At 57.5% G+C, this 19,038-nt stretch overlaps 2 protein-coding genes across 4 annotated transcripts; one reads left to right on the top strand and one right to left on the bottom strand.

The window, feature by feature from the left end:
- Positions 1-263: 263 nt before the first annotated feature.
- OTOP2 (otopetrin 2) lies at positions 264-11,449 on the bottom strand. Of its 3 annotated transcripts, none has more exons than XM_063718270.1 (9): positions 11,127-11,264; positions 9,819-10,015; positions 9,207-9,552; positions 8,460-8,596; positions 6,864-6,922; positions 6,347-6,480; positions 3,747-3,876; positions 3,002-3,671; positions 264-796 (listed from the first exon to the last, which is right to left on the bottom strand). In XM_063718270.1, exons 3-9 carry the CDS (start codon positions 9,517-9,519, stop codon positions 626-628), a joined length of 1,614 nt encoding a protein of 537 aa, XP_063574340.1. In that variant the 5' UTR covers positions 9,520-9,552; positions 9,819-10,015; positions 11,127-11,264; the 3' UTR covers positions 264-625. The 3 variants fall into 3 exon arrangements, with proteins under 3 accessions (XP_063574340.1, XP_054391719.2, XP_002827858.3); XM_054535744.2 differs by having other exon boundaries at positions 3,804-3,876; positions 11,127-11,263; XM_002827812.4 differs by having other exon boundaries at positions 3,002-3,876; positions 11,127-11,449.
- Positions 10,883-18,097, top strand: USH1G (USH1 protein network component sans). Its single transcript, XM_024235245.3, has 3 exons — positions 10,883-11,251; positions 13,508-14,725; positions 16,105-18,097. The coding sequence occupies exons 1-3, from the start codon at positions 11,088-11,090 to the stop codon at positions 16,106-16,108; spliced, it is 1,386 nt and encodes a 461-aa protein (XP_024091013.1). The 5' UTR covers positions 10,883-11,087; the 3' UTR covers positions 16,109-18,097.
- Positions 18,098-19,038: the final 941 nt, after the last annotated feature.

The following is a 19,038-nucleotide window of genomic DNA, read 5'->3' as shown; positions in this document are numbered from 1 at the left end:
GGGCAAAAAAGTGAGACACTCTCTCAAAAAAAAAAAAAAAAAAAAAAAAAGATTATATGTATATGCCACCTGGAGATAAAGGGAAGAGGAAGATGGCAGTTTGGGAACTCCAGTTACCCACCCTGTAGCTAGTCTGTCACTGGGATTTTGCTCACACACTGCAAAATTTGAGACCTGAAAATCTCCAGGGGCCCTTCTCGCTCTGACTCCCAAGATCCTCTCCCGTGACCACCTCAGACGGGACAACAAAGACAAACAGTAGGGACGGGGGTAAATCACAAGTTTATTGGTTTCCAGCTCCAGACAGTGGACTGGCCAGCGGGGGATTAGAGATGGAGCCAGAGCCGGCACCTCCAGATCTTGTTGGGTCTTAGAAATGCTGCCAGGAGAGGTCTCCCCTCCCCAGTCACCTCATGCCCCACGGTCATACTGGGGTGGATGGGCCTGTCCTGACTGTGATTTAAAAATTGAACCTGGAAAAATAACTTTTGTGAAAATTCCACTCTGGGACCAGCAGGAAATGGGCTGTCATATGGCATCAGCTGGGATTCGTTCCCAGAGGGTATCTGAGCAGGCACATGAGCTGAGCCCCCTCTTCCTGCCCCCAACGCCTCCGTTGGAGGCCTCAGGACAGCACGTAGACCTCTAGCAGGCTGGAGACAGCGTGCATGCGGTAGAAGATGCCGAAAGGGAGGCAGATGTTGACGATGGCTGCCCAGAGAGAGTAGCCGTAGAAATCCACCTCCACTGTGTTGCTGAAGTGAGGGCGGGCCCCGAAGGCAGGCATGATCCACAGCTGTGTGGAGAGAGGAGCATTTCAGGAGCTGGCCTGGATGGATGCCTGTGGGTCATTTCTGTGGGCTTTGCTGGGCCGTGGCTAGATGGGGGCCCATCCTTCTAGCTTGGTGGACACGGAGGGCTGGGTGTCAGTCAATGGGCAGCTCTAGCATTTTGGACAGGACCTAGCACTCTCTAAGGGGCTCAGGAAGTGAGCCCAACTGAATTTGCCATCCCCAGGCTAGGAGTCCACCTGTGATCGCCTCTCCCAAAATCTTAGCAGGGCCTCAGTGTGGGATCGGGGAGGGGAGAAGAGGTTTCTCTAGAAGAAGAGGTACAAACAGAGAAATCAGCAGCTCTGCCCTGGGCAGTTGTGTGCACAGGGGTGGGGGTGGCAGAATCAGATAGGCTCAAGGCAGGGGGTTTGGGGTTCAGACAGAAGGCCACCCCACCCCAGCCCTCCCTGAGCTCTGCCCTCCAGCTCTCCCCTCATCCCCTTCTCCCTTTCCAGGAGTGGGAGGAAGTGGAAGTTGGAATCCTGCTTCCTCTCTGGCTATGAGCTCAGAAGATTCAGGTGTGGGTAAGAAGCAAAGAACAAAGGTTTCTAGGCTAGCCCCACCCCTACCCCTGATTAACTTCATCCTTGGGCACATCGCAGTCCCCTCTAAGCCTGTTCTGTCCTATAAAATGAAGGAGATGGAGAAGATGCTACTGGAGGTGATTTAGGCTCAGATACCTGAAGCAAGAATAGCCTCCCAGAAGGTGGCCCCTAGCCTATAAGCCAGGCCTGGGTGGAAGGTGGGGGTGGGGCCAGAGGGCAGCAGCCGGGTACCAAAGCCGGTCCGAGACATGCTGAGGTCTGGGCCTTAATGATTCTGCTGGTAGGGTCAGAGATTGATGACCACTTTTTTTTTTTTAAGTGAAATTGATTGTGTTGGAAGGCTCCTGCGTGGCATCATCCCACATCTATGGGGACTATGACCTGGTGGATGGCCCTTTACAGTGGGACCTCACTAAGAATGACTCTTACTTAGGGCCACTGGTGTACCTCATGCAGGTAGGATTTCATGGGGCAGAATTCACTTTGGGGCTCTTGCTCTGTCCTGGGATATACCCACATTAAGTAATTTTCTATATTAGGGATATTTTTCTCTTGGAGGTTCTAGCTGAAAGGATTGTTTTTCTATTGAGTGAAACTTCATTAGAAGTGTTTTTTTCTCTTTGAGATGTACCCACATAGGTACATGTTTCTGTATCAGAGGTAATAATAAGCCCCCACTGGGCCATTTCTGTCTTGGGTTGTACTAGAAACACCAGGAGTGTTTCCCTATTGGGATGTACTTTCATTACCAGTGTTTCTGCCCTGGTACTTCTATACAGAGAACATATTTGTATTGGGTGAAGTCTGTTGCTTTTTATTTTTTTTGACAGAGTCTTACTCTGTTGCACAGGCTGGAGTGCAGTGGTGCAATCTCAGCTCACTGCAACCTCCGCCTCCTGGGTTCAAACAATTCTCTTTCCTCAGCCTCCCAAGTAGCTGAGATTATAGGCGCGCATACCACCACGCCTGGCTAATTTTTATACTTTTAGTGGAGACGGGGTTTCACCATGTTGGCCAGGCTAGTCTTGAACTTCTGACCTTGTGATCTGCCTGCCTCGGCCTCCCAAAGTGCTGGGATTACAGGCATGAGCCGCTGTGCCCGGCCAAGTCTGTTGTTCTTAATCTTTGCTGAGTCACTAGGGAGGGGGTGGCTGTTGTAGATGCCCTCCATCCCACTTCACTCTGCTAACAGACTGCTCACACTTACGCTGCTCTCCGCTACTTCCTGACGCTGTTCCAATTATTCTGAGAAGCAGGCAGGTCACAAGTTCCCAGGAGCAGTCACACCTCCCACTAGGGGGTGAGGACCCCGCCTTCCACATCAGCTCTCAGCTCCCTCTCACCTCTGCCCAGCCTCTGTGTCAACCTTCCCTGGGGCCCTTCCAGCTCCATCTGCTGCCTAGACGCCAGAACGCTAGGATTTCATTTTCTCTGTGTGCCCTGAGATGCCATTTGCCCCAAAGCTACAGCTGGCCCCCTCTGAACCTGCTCCTTTCCTAGAGAGCTGTAAGATTCTCAGGCAGGCCAGGGGCAAGACAGAGGAAGCTAAGGGCTTAATCCTGCAAGAGCATCCTTCCTCAGTCTCTTCTCTCAAGCCCACCCTTTCTCCCCCCAGCTACTCACGATGACATTGCAGAGCAGGAGAAACAGAGAAATGTCTTTTAGGCACCGGCGTCTCCACTGACTTCTGGAGGCTGGGATGATGGCCACTGCTTCCTGCTGGTCTGAGGAGCTGGAGCTAACCAGCCCGGGGGTGGGTGCGCAGGCGGGCAAGGTGTGGAGGGCATCCAGGTTGGTGAAGGTGAGGTCTTGGCAGGGCTCCTTGGGGTGGGTACTGTGAGGCTCAGCCCCGGGTGGTCCTCGGTGAAGGCTCTCGATGATAAACATGTTCTGGAAGGTGTGCTGGGCGATCATGAGCAGTGCATGGGTGAGGTTGAGCCCTGCCAGCAGGTCCTGGGGTGTGCCCGCCACCACGGCCACGATGGAGTAGTAGGAGATGGCGTACTGACCCAGGGCGGCACCCATCAGCAGGGCCACGTCCAGGGTGCGTGTGGGGTTCTTATGGTGGTCCATGGCCCGGCGGTCAAAACGGTAGATGATGGAGCCGCTCAGGCTGACCAAGGTCGTGAGTCCCAAGCAGACAATGTTGAAGCTGTAGTAGATAACCAGGGCCTGCCGGGTGCGGCTCCCGTCCCCGCTCACTTGAACCTCATAGATGATGAAGACAGCCAGCCCCACCACGAAGAGCAGCAGGCCCAGAACCGGGCCAGCAAAATAGGTCTCCCGGAAGAGGCTGACAGGGGATGGGGTGTGGCTGTGGCCAGGGGTGGAGGCCAGGAATCTACCCACATTCTTCCACATGACATACAGCATGGTGGAGGCAAAGAGGCTGTACTCGATGTTGAAGGGATATAGGTAGTAGTACCCCTGCTGGAAGATCTGGCAGACGGCCGTGCTGCAGAGGCAGGAGTCTCCTCCGACTGGGTTGCCTGCATGCTCTGTTGTGGAGAGAGAGACACAGGGCTGGCCTGCCCTCCTGCCTTCCTAGAGAGGTCTCACCCCTAGCCTGTGATGCTTTTTTGTTTTGTTTTGTTTTGAGACGGAGTTTCACTCTTGATGCTCGGGCTGGAGTGCAATGGTGTGATCTTGGCTCACTGCAAGCTCCACCTCCCGGATTCAAGCCATTCTCCTGCCTCAGCCTCCCAAGTAGCTGGAATTACAGGCACCTGCCATCACGCTCAGCTAATTTTTATATTTTTAGTAGAGACAGGGTTTCGCCATGTTGGCCAGGCTGGTCTTGAACTCCTGACCTCAGGTGATCCACTTGCCTCGGCCTCCCAAAATGCTGGGATTACAGGCGTGAGCCACCACGCCCAGCCTAGCTTGTGACCTTTGTTAAGGGCAGGGTCCCTGTCTGTCATGCCTGCTATATTCACCACGGTATCCCTCATGCCTTTACAGGGCGTGGCACACTCCTTCACTTAACAAATATTTCTTGAGCACCTACTGTGTGCCAGAGACTGGGACACATCAGTGCTCAGTAAGAACAGTCTAGGCCAGGTGCAGTGGCTCACACCTGTAATCCCAACACTTTGGGAGGCCAAGGCAGGCGGATCACCTGAGGTCAGGAGTTTGAGGCCAGCCTGGCCGACATGGTGAAATCCTGTCTCTACTAAAAATACAAAAATTAGCCGGGCTTGGTGGCATGCACCTGTAGTCCCAGCTACACGGGAAGTTGAAGCAGGAGAATTGCTTGAACCCAGGAGGCAGAGGTTGCAGTGAGCCGAGATCACGCCACTGCACTCCAGCCTGGGCGACAGAGCAAGACTGTCTCAAAAAAAAAAAAAAAAAAAGAACAGTCTGAACCACAGGGCTGCTCACTTCACCCCACTCCATTCCTTCCATCCCTTCCTGCCTGGCTCCCTGAGATAGAAAGCGGCTCTCTTGGGAACCTCTAAAGTTCAAGCTTCCTCACAGCTCTCCCTACCATCTGATTCAGCCCAGAAAGCCAGCTGCTGTGCCCAATTCTCCACCACGACCTCCCGTCACTTCTGTTTGTACCACATGGAAAGGAGTCTTGACTTGACTCCAGAATGTGTTTGTAGGATACTCTGGGCCTTGGCAAACGTCTCTTTTCATCCTAAAAACTAGCCCAGTTGGTTCTGCAGATGAAGAAACTGAGGCTTAACGTGGTGATGTGACTTGTAAAGGCAGAGTCAACGCCAACTGCCTGACTTCTGACCCCGGGACAGGTACTTCTCCGGCAGGCCTCTCTCCAGCCTGCAGGCCCCCATGTGAAGTCCATCACCTCCCTGGTTTGGTTTTGCACCCTCAGGAGTCCTCTCTGTGCAGGGTGGTTCTTTGTAAGGTTTGCTGGGCTGGGGTCTCCCTGAGGGCAGGGGCCATGCTTTCTGTTGCTGGACCCTCCCATGCTAGTAGCGTGCATGTCTTACTTATCTTGTCTGTTCCTGGCTATTGGGGGACCCTAGAGAAGTCCAGAGAATGAGGACTGGAGACTGGATCCCGTTGCTCCTTAGTTTAGCATATTGGTTAAAAACAAAGATGCATATGCATGCTAGTGCTAGACCTTGGGTGAGCTACTTAAGCTCTCTCTGCCTTAGTTTCTGCACCTATGCATGGGAATGGGGAGAGTACCCATTTCACAGGGAAGTGTTGAGGGTTAAATGGAGTGTTTAAGACACTCAGCACCGTGCCTGACATACAGACCTCAGTAAATTGCCACCCTTACCATTGTGATGCCATGATTATTTCTCACCTTCTCCTCCTTCCGGGGCTCTCCCATCTGATCCATGCTTGCACCACAGAACCACTCTGCCTCCCTTCCCCTTTTCCCAGCTTCATCACTCTTGCCCTTTCTTCCTGGATTCTGGGTCTGGGTCTCTTTTTTTTTTTTAATTTTTGAAACAGGGTCTCACTCTGTCACCGAGGTTGGAGTGCAGTGGTGCAATCACAGCTCACTGCGGTCTCGACCTCCCAGGCTCAAGCCATCCTCCCACCTCAGCCTCCCATAGTAGCTGGGACCACAGGCATGCACCACCACAATGGGCTAATTTTTTATATTTTTTTGTAGAGACGGGGTTTCATCATCTTGCCTTGGCTGGTCTTCAACTCCTGAGCTCAAGCAATTCGCCTCCCTTAGCCTTCCAAAGTGCTAGGATTACAAGCATGAGCCACTGCACCTGGTCCTGGGTCCCTTCTTGGTGAGATGGAGACTGGACAGGGGGTCCTGGGCTGCAGCCTCAAGGATAAAAGGGTGCCCCTGATACTTCCCTTCTGGGGTCACCTACACCTATACTGCAGAGGTAGATCCTGCAGCAGGAGGAGGTCCCTGGCTCTCTCCTTTGCCTCTATGCCCTCATGTGGGCACGGGAGACTGACGTTATAAATTCACAAAGCACCCGGCCCAAGGCCTGGTAGCCACAGGGCCAGCATTAAGAGGAAACTCACGGTCAGAGGCGAGACGGGCGTGGCTGGCGTTGCTGTGAGAACTGCTGTAGGAGTGGGATTGGTGCACAGATTCATCCACCACGGCTGCCATCCAGATGGCCAGGTTGGTGGTGAGTGTGAACATGAGACCACACCTGTTTGGGGTTGGGGGTGGGGACAAAGAGGCCTGTGACCCTTTGGCAGGTTGGGGAGCAATACTGAGAGCTGATGTTGAGAAATGAGAAAGCAGCCAGGCCCTGTGTGAACAGGGAAGCTGGTTTTGGTAGGAACACAGCCTGGCTGGTATGCCACCAAAGACAGGGCTAGGAGGTTTTCCCGGGGGCCACCACCACTCCCTCCCCTGGGAGAAAGGGCCCCACAAGGTAGTGGAAGTCAGCCTGACAAAGCAAGGAGGGCTTGGCTGCAACCCCACCCAGGGGACATAAGGAGAGGCCCTGCCCCGGGGTGGAAAGCCTGAATCTCTCCTGCAAGGTGAACACCAGCACACTGGGCACAGGCATCGAGCTGCAGTTCTCACCAGGTCAGATCCAGGTGGATGTGAACGCAGTCTTTAGCGGAGACCCAGAGAAAGTAGGTCTGTATTGAGAGACATTGGTGAGAGTCATTTACTCCATAGATGGACAAAACTCCAGTACACTCACGTCCACGCCATCTTGTTCTCTCCGCCTGAGGAACCCTTACACTGAGTTATCAGGTTAATTTTAGCTTCACAGAATGAGGTGGAGGCTGGGTGCAGTGGCTCACGCCTGTAATCCCAGCACTTTGGCAGGCCGAGGCAGGTGGATCACTTGAGGTCAAGAGCTTGAGACCAGCCTGGCCAACATGGTAAAACCCCATCTCTATTAAACCCCATCTGTACTAAAAACACACAAAAAATTATCTGGGCGTGGTGGCATGCACCTGTAATCCCAGCTACTTGGGAGGCTGAGGCAGGAGAATCGCTTGAACCCAGGAGGCAGAGGTTGCAGCTGAGATCGCGCCACTGCACTCCAGCCTGGGTGATAGAGTGAGACCCCATCTTAAAAAAAAAAAAAAAAGAAAGAAAAAGAAAAGAAAAAAGAAAAAAAATTAGGTGGGGAGCACTGTCTTTTTCCATTCTGACACAGTTTGTATAAAATAGTGGTTCTCCATTCTTTAAAGGTTTGCAAAACGTCACATGTAAAACCCTGCTCGTGGTGGGGTTTATTTTGTATGGAGATGGGGGTCAAGTAGATTTTTGACTATCTAGTTATTTTTTTTTTTCTGGGAGCAAGGCCAGCCTCAGGTTAGGTCTTGCTCAGGGTGGAAGGAGTCTCTGTGGACTTCTCACCTTCGTTTGACAACATCCCCTGCTCATCCTCTTCCTCTGTCACTGTACCAGGCCTTGCTACCATCTGGCTGCCTGTGAATCCCTGCTATGGCATTTGGTGATGTGGGGATATCTATATTTTCATTTTACCTGAGTATTCTTCAAACCCATAAAATACGAAAGACTAAAACTACATAAATACCACAGCCACACGTGTGCTGAACTGTGAAAACCTGGGCAGCAGGGGTGATGTTTCTGGGGAGGGCATCATCCATGGTGCCATTTTGGTCATGATAGAGGGCTGGGGGCTATTCTGATCCCATCTAAGCCCAGTCCTGTCTCAGCTCAATCAGAAGATCTTTCAAAGTATTGTTTATGCAACAACAACTACAAAGTGAATGTTTGAGAAATCCCAGTTACAGGCTACCCTACTTTCCAAACAAATACAGAACAGAGGGACCAAGCTGGCAGGAGCCTCGGCTGACACAGAAGCCCCCTATGGGCACCCAAGAAGGGCAGGCCACGTTCTAGGAGACAGGGCTGGCTGTCACAACTCACACCTCCTAGGTGTTAACTACTGGCACTGCTTAGGTTGAAATAACATTGCAGAGCTCCAAGTGGAAGCTCACATTGGGATGTTACTTCATTATGAGGTGTTTCCACATTGATGGACTCCTGTGATGCTCTCTATAGCCCTGTCCCTGGTTTACTTAATAGCTCAGGATACGAGGCGGATGGAGCTCAGGTCTCTGAGCCCTTGTTGGGTCCTTCCCAATGGCCAAGTGTTAGCTCCTTTCTTCCACACAGCGACACTCTTCCACCCACCTGGATGATGACAAACACAGCCTGGATGATGGGGTGCAGGATCTTGATGGCCGACTGGCACTCAAAGAAACTGGAGTAGTAGCCGGTCTTGAAGACATCCATGATGAGGGTGCAGATTCCAAACAGCACCAGCCCACCTGGGAACCAGGGGTGGGTGGGTGGTGGTGGTGGATCAGAGAGGCAGGAGAGAAGGCCTGCCGAGCTGAGGACAGGCCTGAGGATGCGAGGCTAGATGGGTGGGTGGACGGGTGAGTGAGTGCACTGTTGGATGGATCAATGGGGAGGGTGGGAGGATAGGTGGATAGGTGGATAGACAGACTGAAAGGTGAATGGATGGATGGAAGGATGAGTGTATGACTGAGTGGGTGGATGCATGGACCTGCTACAAAGTCCCCCCTCTCTTTGGGGCTGTGTGGATATCGCAAAGGGCCCTGGCTGGGCTCTTTCAGTGGCTGCCATCTTCTGGTTCCTGCTCTCCATCAAAGGCCATCCCTCAACCAGCCTTCTCCAATCTTCAGACCGGGGGCAAAGAGGTCCCGTTCCATCCGTCTATTCATCCCTCCCCCAGGACTCCTTACCTTCCTGTTTTTCCTTAACTGCAGCCCACCTCACCCTCCGGTCCTCCTGGTCCTCCCTAGGGAGCCTCTTGCCCTCGTATGTCAATCTGCGCTCTGCAGCTCCTGTGAGAGCCCTAGCCTGCAGCTCCCTGCTGTGCCCACCCCACCTCACCCCCACCTCCCCTGGCACCTCGGAGCCAGATGGGGCCAGCGTGCGCGTCCCGGTAGGGTACCGCGCAGGGGCAGCGCACGGTTCGGAGGAGGTAGAAGAGGATCCAGAGCGTTGCCAGCAGCATCATCGCAGTGAGCAGGGCGAACACGTCGGTGTCGTACACGGCCACCTTGTTGAAGGCTCCGCCGCTGATGAGCGTGCTGGCGAGAAGCAGCACGTTCACGGCCAGAAGCACCGACAGCAGGCGGCCACCCTTCTTCCACACCTCTCTGGGGCCTGCACTCGGCGCCGGGGGGCTCTCCTTGGGGCCCTGGGCCAGCTCCTCGGACATGGCGGGGGCGACTGGAGAAGGCTAGAGGGATCACTGTAGGGGAGGAGCGGACAAAACTCCCGGTCACCCCTGACGGCTCTCCTTCCCCCATCTCATCCCTAGATTTGGGGACTAGGGAGTTCCTGACCCGCAGGGTTGGGGCTTCAGGTGCTTGAGGAAGCGCTGGGAAAGGGGAAGAGAAAACGCGGAACCTGCCCCTCTCGCTGGACGGGAAGAAAGGAGAAGCGGCAGCACCCGGTTGGACCCCTCCAAGGTCCCCACTCCCCAAGTCCGATTGCCCTGTGGCCCGGGGTACCCACCTGGCTGGGCTTGGAGCCGGCGCTGAGCTGGGGGTCAGGGGACGGCGAGCGTCTCCTCTCTCCCACGGCGAGATGGACAGGCGCTTTATACCCAGGAGGACAGGGTGATTTACAGCTGCGGGAGTTCGGCTCCATAAAGCTCTCAGTCCCGCTCACATGATCCATCTTTCTCCAAGGTGAATTTAGGGAAGAGCCCGCTGGAGCCAGATAAGGCAAGACTCATATTTACCCTTTGAGAGGCGACCCCACTCAGTCACCCCGGTGCGGCCAGGCTCGGGCGCGGCCCCGCACTGCGGCACCTAGAGGGCACCCCGCCCCCGGTGCCCACCGCGCCCTGGCGCGCAGCATTCCAGGCGCCCAGAGCCCCGAGAGCTAAGCTCAAGAGACGTCCAAAAAGCCTGCGGGCACCCTGACGCCCTCCAGCCGCGGCGCACCCTGAATCCTGTGCTCTTCTGCTCCTGCCCGGGATGGGAACCCCAGTCCCCCTCTCCCCCACGGTCCTCGCAGTGATCCAAGCTCCCTTTTCCTCTATCCCACCGCCCTGCCCGCCCCCGCCGGCGGCCCGCGCTCCGCTGGACTCCGGGGCTTGGGTGCGAAGTTCCACGCGGCGCGCGGAGCCGTTGCCGGTCCTCCAGCGCCCCCTGCTGGAGTGCGGTCGAGGGACTCCGTTCAGGCGGCGGCGGTCTGGCCCGTCCCACTCGCTGACCGAACCGCGGTCGGTGCCGGTGCCCCTTCTTAGGTCCACTGTCCTGGGGCTCAGGACGGCTCCCCCACCCCGCCCTCCGGCACTCCTCCCCAGCTCTCGGTTCGTTCCACTGAGAGGTGGAAAAATAGGGAGCCACAGCGCCCCAGGCTCTAGTGAGGACAGACCTCTGACTGTCCCCGGACTGGGCGTCACAGTGCGCGGCCCCGGGGTGGGCACTTTTGAAGAGGAGGGCAGGGCCTTGCGTGGGTCACCCTCGTGTGTTGAGGTGCATGCAGGGTGTTTAGGACCCAGGGGAAGACCGGGGGCGGCTCCCTGGACAGCGGGAGATTTCGTCCCCCGCCCCCTTCCCCCCCACCGCCCCCGCCGCCGGGTGAGCGGCTCAGATGTCTTGGTAGTCGCGGCTCTGGCGCTCCGCACCCTCCGTCTGCGGCAGCGGGGGCTGGCGGCCCCGGCCCCTGCCCGGCCCCCTCCTCCAACCTCATGCCTCAGCCCTAACTCCGCCGCCCACCCCTGCGGGGGGCCTTTCTCCGTGCCCCCCGCCCGCCCCGTCCACTTCGGGCGCCATGAACGACCAGTACCACCGGGCAGCCCGGGATGGCTACCTGGAGCTCCTCAAGGAGGCCACCCGGAAGGAGCTGAATGCCCCCGACGAGGATGGCATGACCCCCACTCTCTGGGCTGCCTACCATGGCAACCTCGAGTCGCTGCGTCTCATTGTGAGCCGCGGGTGAGTACGCCCCACCCAGCGCCCTTGAGGCCCCTGAGACCACCCCAAACTCCCTCGTCCACCGCTCCTCTGAGCTGTCTCCTTCCCCTGCAGACAGGTGGACTCTTAGACCCTGGCGTTTGTGGGAGAGACACACGTGGAGGGGGACCCAAGCGGAGGCATCTGACACTTGTTAACACTTGTGACCTGGATCTGGGGCTAGGAGGGGAGAAACCGGGATTTGGGGGTTCCTGATTATGGGGGGTTGCTGCAGAGTGAGGGGAAGGTGGGAGAGGTCCCCTGGCTGGGGTCCCCCTGGAAGCAAGAGTGAGGGGATAGTGAGACTTGGAGAGAAGGTTGGGAAGTCTGGAGGGGCCAGCAGTGGGGGCTAGAAAGGGAGGGGTCTCCACTGCCCACTCTCCAGCCTTGGATCCAAAGGGCTCTGCCAGCCAGCACCCACGTTCTCCGGCAGGCTGGTGTCACACAGCGCTTGCCCTCAACCTGCTCATTTTGGGGATTTATGGACACTGTCCAGAGCGCCAAATGTCACTGATTCAGCCACTCCATTAACTCTCTCCAAGTCCCTCCCCCACAGCCGGGCACAGCTAAGCAATGGTGGAGGCTGTGATGTGGTCACTCTGAAGGGGCTTCTCTTCCCTCCCCTTCCCTTTGGAGTTGTCCTGGGCGGGGGGTGGGCATACAGTGCAGCTGTCAGCACCAGGGAAGGGGCCTGGAGGTGGCAGTTGAGCCACCTCCAGGACCAGAGCCACTGACATGGGTTCCTTGGAGCTAAAGTCAAATGAATGTGACCAACTCCCTCAGCCGCAATGGCTTTATAAAGAGAAGTCAGGTTGGTCTGGACATCAGGGCAGCCTGGACAGGATGAGGGGTGGACAGCACACCCCAGGAGGGTTGATATGAAGTCTCAGGTCATGGGAGAGAGGGCCAGGGGCTGAGCTGGCCCCAGTGCCAGGTACTGGCCTGTGGCCTGAACATGTAGTAGGTGCTGGAGACCCCTCACTCTTGCCCTGTCCTTGGGCTGCTCGTCAGGCCCAGCATCAGGTGGGAGCAGCCTCGAAGCCTGGGCAGCTGAACCATGTCCCATGAGGCCAAGGCTGACTGGCCCCTCCCCACCCCAGGAGGGCACACAGTGACACTGTCCCCTGCCATCCCTTCAGAGAGGCTCATGAGAGGAGGGGAAGAGGGCTCCCCTTGGATACACCAAGCTCCAACTCCTCCAGAGACCAGGACTGGTGTTTGATGGGGTGTGGGTCGGGTGCTGGCAGGTCCTTCCCACACTGGCCTGTAGGACTTGGCCGCCAGGAGGGGAGGCCCAGGAAGGGGTGTGTGGGGAGCTGTTGAGACAAGGGAGTGATTCTTCCCTCAGCCCTGGGGGTTGGTCTTGTGGCCTCATTAGCGCAGGGCAGGGGTGCTGTGCTGGGCCCCCAAGGGAGGGAGAGCTCCGGAGGAGTCTTGGGAGCTTGCCCTGGGAGACACAGTCTCATGTGAAGGGTGCTTGTGGGGGCTGTCAGGGGTCCCTGGACAGGCTCAAGTGAGCCAGCCTTGCAGGGATACCAAAGAGGGGGCAACCTGGGGAATTGAGGGCTTCGGACCGTGGGCAGCTGATTTCCCTCCTCCTCCCCTCCAGTCCTGGCTGCCCCCGCACTCCCCTCCCGGCCCAGGCCAAGGCCCGACACCTCCTCTCACACTCCGTCTTGCCAGGGCTGGCCCTGCTCCCTGCAGACAGGGCCCTGCCTGCTGACACGCAAGCCCACACCTCACACACGCTCACCCTGGGCTGGGGCCCGGCAGACGCCACCCACTGGTCTGTTCTCTTTTACGGTCACTCGGCACACGCAACCACACTCACCACCATGCCTGCCTAGAGACCCAGACGCGGCCCTGGCCCACCAGCGCTCTGGGCCAGCTCTGTGCCGGGCCCCGTGAATAATTTACTCCCTTCTCTCAGGGCATCAAATATTCATCCCCTGAGATTCCCAGCCCTCAGTTAGCTTGGGGAAGGCCCCGCCCCAGTCCCGCCTTCTCTGTCACCCCACCCCCTGCACGCCTGAGGCCATTATCCCCCGGGCTCACCCCTAGGCTCACCTGTTGGGTGGCTCAGGCCTGCAGGTCTCCTGGAGTGGGAGAGATCTCAGGCCTACGGTCCCTTTGGGGGTTGCTGTGACAGTGGGGAAGCTCCCCTCCCCCCTCCACTCCCTCCACCTCCATTCCCAGCCAGGACTCGTCAGTCGTCCCTCCTGAATGCTTTCCCTACAGGGGTGACCCGGACAAGTGTGACATCTGGGGCAACACACCCCTGCATCTGGCTGCTTCCAATGGCCACTTGCACTGCCTGTCCTTCCTGGTGTCCTTCGGGGCCAACATCTGGTGCCTAGACAATGACTACCACACGCCGCTGGACATGGCTGCCATGAAGGGCCACATGGAATGCGTGCGCTACCTGGACTCCATCGCGGCCAAGCAGAGCAGCCTCAACCCCAAGCTGGTGGGCAAGCTGAAGGACAAGGCCTTCCGCGAGGCGGAGCGACGCATCCGCGAGTGCGCCAAGCTGCAGCGTAAGCACCACGAACGCATGGAGCGGCGCTACCGGCGCGAGCTGGCCGAGCGTTCCGACACCCTCAGTTTCTCCAGCCTCACGTCCAGCACCCTGAGCCGCCGGCTGCAGCATCTGGCGCTGGGCAGCCACCTGCCGTACTCGCAGGCCACGCTGCACGGCACGGCCAGGGGCAAGACCAAGATGCAGAAGAAGCTGGAGCGGCGCAAGCAGGGCGGCGAAGGCACCTTCAAGGTCTCGGAGGATGGGCGCAAGAGCGCCCGCTCGCTCTCGGGCCTGCAGCTGGGCAGCGACGTGATGTTCGTGCGCCAGGGCACCTACGCCAATCCCAAGGAGTGGGGCCGAGCCCCTCTCCGGGACATGTTCCTCTCGGACGAAGACAGCGTCTCCCGTGCCACGCTGGCGGCCGAGCCTGCCCACTCGGAGGTCAGCACCGACTCAGGCCACGACTCCCTGTTTACCCGCCCCGGCCTGGGCACCATGGTGTTCCGCAGAAGTTACTTGAGCAGTGGGCTGCACGGACTGGGCCGCGAGGATGGGGGGCTGGACGGGGTGGGAGCGCCGCGGGGTCGGCTGCAGAGCTCCCCTAGCCTGGACGATGACAGCCTGGGCAGTGCCAACAGCCTGCAGGACCGCCGCTGTGAGGAGGAGCTGCCCTGGGACGAGCTGGACTTAGGCTTGGACGAGGACCTGGAGCCCGAGACTAGCCCGCTGGAGACCTTCTTGGCCTCTCTGCACATGGAGGACTTTGCCGCCCTCCTGCGGCAGGAGAAGATCGACCTCGAGGCTCTGATGCTGTGCTCTGACCTCGACCTCCGCAGCATCAGCGTCCCCCTGGGGCCCCGAAAGAAGATCCTGGGGGCCGTGAGGAGGCGGCGGCAGGCGATGGAGCGCCCGCCGGCCCTGGAGGACACAGAGCTGTGAGTGTCCAGCCTGGCGGGGGGATGGAGGAGCTGGAGTTGGAAGGCCCCTGGGGAGGGGCTACAGATCTGCCTATTCAGGAGTAGGGGGTGGGGGATACTGTATTTCATGAAATCAAAATGGGGCCATCGATGATAAAAGGCACCCTTATTTTATTTACCACCAGCTCAGAAAAAGAAGTTGCCAATTTAATGATGACCCGAGGCATTCTTATCACTGTTAAAGTGCACCTCGATTTTGGGGACATCAACAAGTGGGGAAATGGGCCTCTTTGTGTCAATGAATTTCACCAGTCACAGGAATCACAGCTGGGGTGTTTTTGAGCCCTCCCACCTCCTAGGTGCTGGGTTGTGCCCTTGAACAAGTCCTCTTGCTTAATCCCCCTAAAAGCCTGTGTGCGCTGGACTATATTGGTGGATTATATCGTTCCCATTTTACAGTCGATGAGCAAGTGGAGGCCCAGACAGAACAGCTCACCTCAAGGTCCTGCTGCTGCTCAGCACGGAGCTGGGCTTGATCCCTGGTCTGCATGGCTTTAGAGCCTGGGGTCAAGGTGGCTCCCATTGGATGCAGGGCGTGCAGTCAGCAGGGCCTCTCAATTGCCCAAGACCTCAGGCAGATTTTTTTTTTTTTTTTTGAGACAGTTTCCCTCTTGTCATCCAGGCTGGAGTGCAGTGGCACAATCTCGGTTCACTGCAACCTCCACCTCCCGGGTTCAAGCGGTTCTCCTGCCTCAGCCTCCTGAGTAGCTGGGATTACAGGAGTGCACCACCATGCCCAGCTAATTTCTGTATTTTTAGTCGAGATGGGGTTTTGCCATGTTGGCCAGGCTGGTCTCCAACTCCTGACCTCAGGTGATCTGCCCACTTTGGCCTCCCAAAGTGCTGGGATTTACAGGCGTGAGCCACCGCGCCTGGCCTCAGGGAGATGTTTTACCTGCTGTTCCTGAACTTTGCAATCAGGTACGTGGGCAAATGCTCCCAAGAGGGTCAGCAGCAGCCCTGGAGGCAGAGTTCATGTTGCAAAGGCCGTCACAGTTGCCCAAGGCTGCCACCACAATGGTCATGCTGTGGGCAGCCCCTGCCCTGGCCCCTCCCCAATGGCATCCCACAGGCCCAACAAACATTGTCCTCATTTCCTCTTAGGTATCTATGGCCTTTATCCTGAATGGCTGGGGCAGGGATGGGTGTGGGGAGGCAGGCTGGTTCAGAGTTTTTGGGGATGGGGAGGTTACCCATAGGCTGGCGTCCCCCATCCCTGACAATTGGCCTGCCGAGAGATGGGGAGGCTAAGTTGTCCAGATGGCTGCCCTGGGTGAAAATGATGCCTCTGGAGGACCTCATGTGAGATCTGTTTCTTTCTGTCTCTTCCTCCACAGATAACGGGGGGCTCCTCTCCCCAGACCAAACTGAATTGCAAGTTGCCACAACCTATTGTGGGGTCTCGAGGTCCTCACAGTTGCCAGCCCTGCAGCCCCCTTCCCCAGGAGCAAGGACCAGTGGGGGCGACTCCTTTGAAAGTCTGTCTGCACATTGAAGCAGAGGGTGTGGCCTGGAGGCACCAGAGGGGCAAGAGAATGTTCTGTAACTCCAGTTCTGAGGGGTCTTGAAGGCCCTGAGCCACCCATTCTGAGCAGCCCTAAAGGACATGTAGACTTGGGGGAGGCCTGCGCAGAGGGAGGGCAGGGGCAGGGGAGCTGGATGAGAGTGTGGGAGGTGGATGCGGGAGGGCGCACCTGTCCCGGGTGCCGTGGCCTCTCCCACCCCTCCCCGATGGTCTCGTTCTCTTGTGCTCAGGCCAGAGACTTGCTCACTTCCTGCATTGTTGTGAAGGGAAGAGTTTGGGCTGCCTCCCCTCCTCCCGTCCACCCCAGAGGGGAAGTTCCTCAGCCAGACTCTTCAGCCAAATGCCCCAACTTTCAGTCTGTACCCCATCCCAAGCATAGCCAGCACCCCCTCCTTCACCTAGTGGCCAAGGCCTAGAGCTGGAAAGCCAGGTTGGGGTGGGTTGGGAGTACTGACGCCCTTCCCATCTCATCCAGGGGTGGAGCCTGGCCTGTCTTCCTCCAGCTTCCCCCTTTTTTGTTGTGCAGCCTGGTCCCCCAGGGACCCCAGAGGGCCAGGGCGCTAGATGCAAGGTGCTAGACCGACAGGCTGCAGTATTACAGCCCCCAGGCCTGGCAGGCATGCGCTGGGCTAGAGAAAGGTGTCCGCCAACCTCCTCAGTCTCCCAGGCCCGGGACAGGCAGAACAGGGTGTGACTGGGTGTCAGGCCTGGGGTGGGTAAGTCCTGCGATGTGGACACTGGAGAAAGTGGATAATCTAAACTGCAGATTGTCCCCAGGTCACCAGGTCTGTGTGCGTGTGCATGTTTGTGTGCATGATGCATGTGTGTGCGTGCATGTGTGTGTACGTGTGTGGTGTGTGTGAGCACGGGTGTGTGCTTGGGTGAGTGTGTGTGCGTGTGTGTTCTTGCATACATGTGTACGTGTGTGTGCACGTGCATGCGTGCATGTTTGTGTGTATGCACGTGTGTGCATGTGTGTGTTTGTGTGTGTGTGCATGCGTGCGTGTGTGCACGCTCACGTTGGGTGGTGTTTGGTAGGTTTCCCTCCAGGTCTAGTAGGGACTGGGCTGTTGCATGATTCTGCGTGGATCGGGGGTAAGGGAGAGCTCACCCGTGTCCCAGCCCTCTGATGGTGGTGAGACCGGGGGAAAGGCCAGCTCAGAGGATGGTCACAGCATGTGTCCTCTGACGTGTGCCCCCAAAGCTCTCCAGCCAGACTGAGGTCACAGATGTGGGAGAGTCCCTCATGAGCCGCTGACACGTGTATGCCCCTTTACACCCCATGCAGAGGAGCTCTCCTCCACGCTCTCAGCCATGGCCCCCCATCCCTGACCTCAGCTTGGGAAGCAGCTCCTGCTGGGAGCATGGGCTCAGCCCCCAGCTGCTCCTGGGGCCCCCGTGGCTGGGGCAGGGGAAAGAGAGCCCTCAAAGGCCTCTTTCTGGTCTGTCTGGGGGTTCCCATTCCCACACACGTGCCCAGAGTAGGGGGCATGGAGGAGATGGTCCCTGTCCTACTGCAGGACACTGAGGGCTTGGCTGCCTGCCACTGCCGTCTGGAGCCCACTGCAGCTCTTCTCCCTGTTCTCTGGGCCTGAGACTGGGGCCACCCCCAAGTGCCGACTTGTTTCTCCCAGAGCCCCAGGTGCTGCCCCTTCTCTCCTGTTCCTTGTCCATTTACTGCCGCAGCCCTTCCTGGTTCTTCTGGTACTGGGGTGGAGCAGGCTCTGTGCTCCCACCACTGTACCCTGAATCCCTCCTGCAGGCTCATTGCCACTTTTGTAGAGAATGTTCTCCATCAGTATCGTGCCTGTCTTGTCCTTTAATGCTTTGGGGATAGAGTGAAGAGTGGATGGGTGGGGATGGGGGCGGGAGGGGGTCTGCTCTGTGCTTGTGAGGATTGGGTCCTGGGTCCTGGGTCCTGTTCTCTGGAGTGTCTTCGAGACCCCATGCTGTGCATCTTTGCAGGGATCCCTAGGCCTTTACCCTGCTCTTCTAGCTCAGCCCAGAATTAGGAGCTGGTGGAGAGGCAGGGCTGAGAACTAGGGCAGGAGAGTTCCCCTGAGCAAGGAGGATGGCTGAGCCTCCAGGCTTGTTGCCAGGGCCTGCAGCTATGGAGGGCAGGAGGATGTGTGTTCTCTCTTCCCACCAATCCCTACCTGGGCTTTTCCAGAGATGGGCAGAAACGTACTCCAGGAGGCTGCCACCTGTTACCTGGGCTCTGGGCCTCAGGAGGGGTCTCCATCAGGGCCCTCCAGAGGCCCAGAGGGGTCTCCATGTCCCTCATCACCACTGGCAGCTCGTGGGCAGCCTGATTTGAAGCCCTGCTTTCTCCCAGGGGTGAGTCCCCTCCGTAAGCTGGTGCCTAGTGGGCTCTGTTTTCTCAGTCAGGTCTGAGGAAGGGCCCTGGAGTCATCTTGCTCCATTGCCTAAGCTGCTGGGCCAGTTTCTTCTGCCAAAGGGAGTTCAAGACAGTTCCCTTCCCTCAGCATCAATCAGAAAGGTCCCCAGGATGTTGGTGCAGGAAGGTTGCCTAGCAACCATCCAGGGGTTCCAAGCCACCTCTCTCCACTTTACAGATGGAAAAACTGAGGCCCACAGAGGGGAAGAGTCAGACCCAGAATGCGGGTCTCTGGCTGCTGCCATGCTCTCCTCACACTCAGGCTGCCAAGGGCGCCAACACAACAGGATTCTACCTGCCATGCCCTGGGGGTGCATCTCCCTGCGGCCTCTGTTGTCCATGCTGGTC

Source organism: Pongo abelii, chromosome 19, assembly GCF_028885655.2.
Source record: "Pongo abelii isolate AG06213 chromosome 19, NHGRI_mPonAbe1-v2.0_pri, whole genome shotgun sequence".
Lineage (NCBI taxonomy): Eukaryota > Metazoa > Chordata > Mammalia > Primates > Hominidae > Pongo > Pongo abelii.
The sequence above is the reverse complement of the archived record's forward strand: the minus strand, read 5'-3'. Positions and strand labels throughout refer to the sequence as shown.

Excerpts from the sequence above, each read along its gene's own strand:
- OTOP2 (XM_002827812.4), bottom strand. The coding sequence starts at position 9,519 with ATGTCCGAGGAGCTGGCCCAGGGCCCCAAGGAGAGCCCCCCGGCGCCG. Across the intron at positions 6,923-8,459 it reads CTGTGTTTGTCATCATCCAG|ACCTACTTTCTCTGGGTCTC; the intron begins GTGGGTGGAAGA and ends CTCTCAATACAG. Across the intron at positions 3,877-6,346 it reads CGCCCGTCTCGCCTCTGACC|AGCATGCAGGCAACCCAGTC; the intron begins GTGAGTTTCCTC and ends TCTCCACAACAG.
- USH1G (XM_024235245.3), top strand. The coding sequence starts at position 11,088 with ATGAACGACCAGTACCACCGGGCAGCCCGGGATGGCTACCTGGAGCTC. Across the intron at positions 11,252-13,507 it reads CGTCTCATTGTGAGCCGCGG|GGGTGACCCGGACAAGTGTG; the intron begins GTGAGTACGCCC and ends CTTTCCCTACAG.